General features: G+C 39.6%; 1 protein-coding gene across 1 annotated transcript in view; it reads right to left on the bottom strand.

Moving 5' to 3' along the window:
* The window catches only part of LOC6565113, a 92,270-nt gene extending 84,554 nt beyond the window's left edge, over positions 1 to 7,716 (bottom strand). The window contains exons 1-3 of the mRNA XM_043216287.1: positions 7,326 to 7,716; positions 6,905 to 7,223; positions 5,887 to 6,814 (exon numbers count right to left, since the gene is read on the bottom strand). Of these exons, the coding sequence (XP_043072222.1) occupies positions 5,887 to 6,814; positions 6,905 to 7,223; positions 7,326 to 7,657 (1,579 nt within the window). The 5' untranslated portion in view covers positions 7,658 to 7,716. The remainder of the gene's footprint in view (positions 1 to 5,886; positions 6,815 to 6,904; positions 7,224 to 7,325) is intronic.
* Between the last annotated feature and the right edge of the window lie 81 nt (positions 7,717 to 7,797).

Raw genomic sequence — 7,797 nt, 5'->3', positions numbered from 1 at the left:
AGCAGCAGCAGAAAAACTGCAACTCAAAGGCTACACGATTTTCGTGTCGTAAAGCTCTCAACTATGCTGGCCAAGTGAGCCCAGCCAAGTGAGGACAGTCCGAGTGGGTGGCTGTCTGTCTGGCAGAGCGGACAATGTTCGCAAGACAACTGTAGTTGAGCAACACTACAAGAAATGCTTGTTAATATTTAATATCAGTTCCGAAAATTATACACATATGTATGCATACATATATATATATATATCCGGCGTCCACAATGCCCAACATTTCGTACAAACACGATTCCATTATGAGTCTCTGTTGTTGCTGACTTGCGAGTGGAAAAATTACCGATTGATTTAAATTTGTATTTGTGAAATGACTAATAAAATTAACTCAAATATATGACACGCAATAAGCACATCATTATTACATTATTACAGTGAATTTAATTATAATTCTATTTTAAGAGAAGCAATTAGCTCTCTTTGTATATATTAACATAATTGACGCATTTTGAATATGGCAAAATACATTTCACATTCTGTGAACAGGCTAAATGTGACTAGGCAACGACGGAGTAAATTGAACTGAATTAGAAAACGTTTAGCAAGTAAACTTCACATTGAGGATCTAGCCCCGAATTTTGTGCTGTGCAATGAGCAATAGTAAGAGCTGTGAGCATTGAGATGCACATGAAATTTAATCTGTGACTTGTGAGTTGGGCATGGAAATGGAAAATGGAAATTGCACTGGACATGGGCCAGTTGAAGTCGCTGTCGCATTTGCAATTAACGAACGAGGCGACGACATTGATTAACGAGGCGTTTTTAAGCGGCACTCAAACACGCGCTAATGTCGCGACAGACAACAATACATATATATATTATATATATATATATATATATATAACAGCAGCAATAACAATAACAATAACAATAGCAACAGCTGACGTTCGACAGTCCATATAGACATTCATACAATGAGACGCACACACAATGGCAATGGCAGAGTGCAACGCATATTTTCGTATGTGCAACTGCTTGTATCTGATAGTTTTCCATAGGCAGCAGTTGTAGATATAGCTACAGATGCAATGGCATCCAGAAAACTGTTCAATTGTTGGCAATGTCTGCTAATTGAATTGAACGAGCACTTAACTGCTTAGGATAACTCGAAAATTAGTTAACAATTGGCGTGAGCCATACACACTCACACACACACACACACACAGCACAAGTAGCATATAGAATATATATAAATATGTTGTTCTATACTCGCAATTAATGTAAAATATACTTAATAATTGGATTCTGGATTTTGGTCTTTTGTCCTGTTTTATTTTTTACATTTGGTGTGCTTTATTGCTGCAATAATAAGCCATCTCAGAAAGCATAAAGTACTCGGTTTTATTTATTTTTTATTTTTGTATACAACACACAAATGTATGGAGATAGTCGTTGCACTCGCCACTCGCCACTCGTGAGCTAATGGAGCCATACACACGAGGTGAACTGGAGTGCGTCTCCCGAGGCGACGACCCCTCGAAGTGGATTGTGCATCTGTATGATCATTCATATATATATATATACATATATGGCTGACTGGCTGTGTTTTTTTTTTATTATATGTGTGCATCTCTGAGCTCTGATTCCGATTTCAAACAGAAGCTATAGTTTAGTAGATCAGCACGCGCCATTGATATAAAATCACTTGAATGTATATATATATATATATAAATATAAATATATTTTATTTTATACATATTATATATTATGATCGCACTTATTATTTATATTATCTGGCTTTACTGTGGGTGAGGTTAGTGCCGTCACCTGCGAATTTAGCATTCGCTTTTGATCTCGCTTTTTGCTGCTTCGCAAATTCGAATTCAAATTTGAGCTTTTGGTATTTCCATTTATAATAAAATGTGTATGTGTGTGTTTATTATTGTTGTTATTATTCTGTTTATTGTTATTCTTATTATTGTTATTGCTATTAACATATTAACATTGGTATTGATCTTAACGCAGTGCAAAGCTTTTAATTCATTTGTTTCTGCTTATTGTGTTCTTATACACGAGCAGAGGGGAATTTTTAGTTTGTCATAAATCGAATTGAAATCTAAGTATTTAATAGCCTACCATCAACATTTCCTATATTCCCAAATATAATCTATAGAATGTAGAGTTGATGCCTGTCCAGTTGTCCACATGGGACAACATTCTGCACATTCAAAATTCGTAAAGTATGTTGAGGATTTTAGAAATTTGCATAGAGTATTTCGAGAGTTTGTATCGATGTTATGAAAAGTATGGCAATACCAATGTCAAAATTGATATTTCAAGACAGATCATTTCATTTATTTTGTATGATTCAATTTTGTATAATAATTTAATGCTGAAAGCCAAATAGAAATGTAATTTTTTCATTTTTAAAGTGAACTCTAAGTTATTGGGCTGTTTGCAGTAAACTGGTTATCGTCTTTTTAATTCTTTTTCATGTCATTTCGCAAATGAAAATAAAAATGAGTAGATCAGCTGTTTTATTCAAATCAATCGGTAATTTTATAATATATTTTGAATAATATACAAATGACATATACAAAGGTTCGTCATCGAGAGTACAGCGTTTGTTCTTTCTTCTTTGTATTAAAGTTTTATTTTTGTATACTTGTACTTTTGCATTTTAATTGATTTGCACTCGCAAAGAAAGCACTATTAAAATTGAATTATTTGCTTAACAGATGTATAAATAAATATATCTACAAGATATTTGGCAATACAAAAGCAGTAAAAACGACAGAACAACAAAACCGACAAGTACAATAAAATGAGGCAATATTATTCATCAGAAGCTGTGCATTCCACAATTACTTAAAATTTCAATTCAAATCTCGAAGTGTATTAAAAAACAAACATGTTCACTTAAGTTCGCCGTTATCAATGTGATCAATGCTCTTATTTATCGAATCCTGTTCGAATTCAGGATCAATATTAAGCTGAAAATTAAGTCGTCTTATTTATGACAAAGTTCATCATTTGTTGAGTGTTTCCAATATTTAGTAATAAAATAAATATGCTCTGCTTAAATATATTTCGTTTATAGTGGGAAAAGTTTTCTATTTGAAGACAGACTTTATAAATATATATATATTTTTTTTTTTACATTTGTCATCAATATTAAATCAAAAAAACTAGAATAAAAGTCTGTCATTAAACAGTGCATAAAAATAATATGTGAAAGTATATATATATATATATATATATAATTGATTGGATTGAGAAACAAAAAGAGGCCAAAAATAAATCAATATCTTGAATAAAGTAGAAAATAAAAATATGTAATAAATACGCACATTTTAGCAGGATAACACCGTTGCCCTGTTGATTTAGATTCAGTTCGAGATTATTGCGAATCATCAGTGACGGATGCTGATGATGATGATGATGCTGATGATGAGAGCCATCCAGTGCGGATTTAATTAAATGGAATGCCATCATTCCAATGCATTACCCGAAATCGTATTTGTTACACCGATCAATTGTTGCAATTTCTTTATGTGTATATATGTATATAAATATATATATATGACTTTCTCTCTGTATGCCTGTGTGTGTGTTTGTGTGTGTGCAGTGGAAATACATAAGTAATAAGTCGGGTCATCGCCTTGCGGTTATCTCTCTAGTTGCAACATCATCTCAGATCAGCCAACAAAATGAGGCTTTGGACTTTTTTGAATGTTTGAAATGTTAACAAATCGTTCGTCAATTTAATGTGTTTACTCAAATTAGAAACGAACAAAAAATGCGCTCAAACTGATAATGCAAAGGCAGACGGCTGCCAAGCTTGCAGCTTAAATTAATTATTCTCGATTTATTTTTGAATACCTATGTATGATGAACATGTGTATGAGTGCCTGTGTGTGTGTGTATTTATATATTTATGTTGCCATCGACAACGACAACGACTACGACAACGCATTGTTAACGCCTCCCTCAGAGTGAAGGACGGCAAAATTGTTGCTATGGCTGCGTTTGCAGCATTTGTTTTGTTGGTTAATAGGTCGAGTGGGGTCAGCGAGGTCGACAGTTTGTCGTTGTTTTGTTGAGGCAGCAAACATTGCAAACAAATATGACAACAAGAACACACACACACACACAAGCAGTCACACTAGCACTCACACACACACAGAGAGATATAAAAGAGACTCACAGTTTTATTGGTATGTATTTTTTGCACAACTCTCGCAGCCCTAAATAACCAACACACTTGCACTTGTGCACCAAAAAAAAAAAAAAAAAAAATAAGAGAATAAAAAGCAGGAAAATTGATGTGCAGCTGTGTGCATGTGCGTGAGTGTGTCTGTGTGTGTGCGTACGCTATTATTTATTTGTGGGGTGATAAAGCGAAAAACGGAAAACGAAAAACAGAAAACAGAAAACGATAGCGCAGCCTGGCAGAGCATGCAGCAAGCACGACAAGATCGATTCTACTGAATCCGCTGAATGCCGATGAATGGGAATGTAGCCCAAAAAAAATGAGCCAACAAAAACAGCGACTAAAAAAACGACGATGACGATGACGAGACGATGACGACGATGTCCAACGACGACGACGACGACGATGTCCAACGACGACGACGACGACGCGGAGCGGAGCCAGCGGAGCATGTGCCACAAAAAATATACCCGCTGCCTGCCTGCACATGCAAGTTGTTAGCGTGTGTGTGTGTGTGTGTGTGTGTGTGCGGTGATGTGAGGGGAAACAGCCTGTTGCGAGCTTAGCTCGATTTCATTGATTGCCCGCTAAGCGTAGTATTAAATTCAAGCAGCGAACTCAACGAAGAATTCGGCAATGCATTAATCTGATTGGCAGACATATATAAACAGAAGCCTGCACATAAATTGTAATCTAAATAAGCTTTGCATTGTTTATATATGAAAACAAGTTTTCATTTGAAAACTTGCAACTGTTAAGCAAGTGACGCATTTAAAAGCTTGCTATGATTTACAATTTAAAATATGTTCCCAACAATATGCTACGAATGTGCGCAAACGGAATGTAAATTTCGTTAAGTACGGAACGACACCTTTTAGCCAAGACACGACACATTGCAGAAAAATACAACAGATGGCGCAAGCAATGCGCAACTCTAAGCGGCATACAACAGCAAGCAGCATCACGTAAGCTTGCATTTTGAGCGTTGTAACCATTCAATAAATGTATGTAACACTTTAGTAATAATACTTAAACATTTTTATGTATTGTTAAAAACAAATACACTTAATTAATATGGTGAACAAATTTAAATATGTTCTTAATTGAGTATCTTTTTTAAACTAAGCTCTTAAAATTGCACCAAAAATCAAAAATGAAAGAAAAAATAAAATATATATGATATAAATATATTTGAGAACTCAATTTTCAAACAAAGTTACATTGCTCACAAAAAAAAAGAAGAAGAATACTGATTCTGCTTCTGTTTAAATAAATATATTTGCACAGAAATCTATAAATCTACGCAAAATGAGAAATGTATCTAAAAACTTTCTAAAGACCTTGAAAAACATTTGCAAAAGAAAGATTCACTTAAATTTTCTTCAAATTGCAAAGTGAAAAATAAATCATGTTTATATGGCAATTATTATTTTATTCATAATAATTTTCTACAGATAGAATAGATATTATCGGACCCTAACTCAAATTATATATAATATTATTCCATTTATAATGCATTTAAGCAAAGTGCTTATTTAAAATATAAAAAACAACTTGTGTCGTTCCCATTTATATGAACATTATTATTAAATGCATAGTAATTTTGTGTATAAATCTTTGCATATTTGATAAATATTTTGGGACCCTTTTTTTGGTTTTTGTTTTTGTTTTTATATCTCACTCACCTGCGAGACCCGTGTCATTGATGCTCGATGTGGATGTGGAGAAGCCGGGTAATTTGCGCCATCCCTTGCGATTCCAGAAGCTGCGCGCCTTCGACTCCGTGGGCACAGTGGGACCCGGATCCTCGGCAGCACGTATCCGCGCACAGCTGAGAATGCGGCGGCCGCAGGAGGCGCGCGTCAGAAATGTGGAATTCGAGGCGCACATTAGCGAGCTGGTTGTGGCACTGGCCGTGGCAATTGTTTCATCATACGCTGTGGAGCGTTGAAACGAACGGCAACTTTGTGTGGCATATGCCGCCGTTGCTGTGGGCGTCTGTCGGGCGCACTTGATGTGCTGCGTCTTGCTCAGACGTAGGCTGCCAATGTAGCTGGCACCGCTGCTGCCGCTGAAGCCGCTATCCAAATCGCCACCGGCTGTGGTGGCGACACTGGTTTGTTGTGCGCTGGCGGTGCCCCCACAGCTGGTGTTGCTGTTGTTGCCAGCGATATGTGTCGTTTGCTGGCCCTTGAGCGTTGCCAGCAGCTGCTCAATGCCGCCAACGTTGCTGCTTGTATCACAGATATTGTCCGCCGAGGTGGATGTGAGCCGGCCGAGAATCGCTGGCTGTCCGCTTGTTGCCGTCACGCAAACCGTCGGACTTGGCTTGGGTGGAGTGCCAGCAACAGCACCAGCAGCACCAGCAGCACCAGCTCCAGCTGGTGGACTGCATTTGGGCGGACTTTCGGGCATAAGCATCGCCTCCACGCTGAGATTCAGCTCGCCGAGTATCTTGTGATGACGATGCTGCACTCGACGCAGTTCCTCCTCGACGAGCGTTTGATTCAGTGAGCCCGCTGAATGCGACCCAATGCTGCAGCCCAATTGTTGCTGTGCCACCTTGCCCGATTGCAACGCGGCCGCATTGATCTCTTCGTAGAAATTCTCGCTCTGGTTGGCAACAACTGCAGCTGCTGCTGCTGCTGTTGTTGTTGTTGCTGTTGCTGCTGCTGCCGCTGCTGATGCCGTTGCTGCTGCTGCTGCTGCTGCTGCTGCAGCTGTGGTCAGCTTGTGGTAGCGCGTCTGATACGATTGCAGCGTCGCCGGCGACACCAGCTGCTTGTTCTTCTTGCCCTTGGAGAGCAGGGCGCGTATCGAGTTGGGTGGCGGTGGTCCAACATCAACTTGTGGCTGCAACGCAGCCGCACAGCAACTGGACTCCACATTTGTGCTGCCATCCGGCTTGGGTACATTGGAGTGCCGCATTGCGGCGCCCGGCTCATAGTACGCATATGAGTAATCATGCTGCTGTTGATGTTGATGTTGGTGTTGATGATGAGCATGCGCATGATGCTGATGTAGATGAGGATGTTGATGTTGATGCTGATGTGGATGTTGCTGATGATGATGCACATGATGCAGACTGTTCGCCTGCTGCAGTTGCGTCCACTGTTTGTCACCGCCGCTGTTGTTGTCGCGTCCCAGCGTTTTGCTCTGGCGCGCCAGCTGCTTGAGATGATGCGGTGACAACTCCTGCTCCGTACAGATTTCAATGGCATCCGGATCGGGATCCGGATAGCGAGGCAACAACTGGCGCCGTCCATTGCCATTGACGGCAACGCTGCCGGCGTTGACAGCAACCGTTGTGTTGCTGCTCACAATTGCCGCAACGGCAATGGGTGAGCTGCCGGCGGACTTGTGCAGCGGACTGCTCGCAGCCGGTGGCGGGTAATCCGGTGGCGGTGGAAACTGCAAACAGCCAGCACTATGCTTAGCCACGTGTCCCTTGCCCATGCCATGAATGGCTTCCAATTGTTGTTGTTGTTGCTGCTGTTGCAGCTTCTGTTGCTGCTTGAGTCGCTGCAGTTGCGTCTGCTGTTGCGTGTAATAGTTTTGATTGGCGGGCTGATGCGAATGCGAATGCTGATGTTGCT

Source organism: Drosophila grimshawi, unplaced genomic scaffold, assembly GCF_018153295.1.
Source record: "Drosophila grimshawi isolate 15287-2541.00 unplaced genomic scaffold, ASM1815329v1 contig_848, whole genome shotgun sequence".
NCBI lineage: Eukaryota > Metazoa > Arthropoda > Insecta > Diptera > Drosophilidae > Drosophila > Drosophila grimshawi.
Note: the sequence above shows the minus strand (reverse complement) of the source record. Positions and strands in the feature narration are given on the sequence as shown.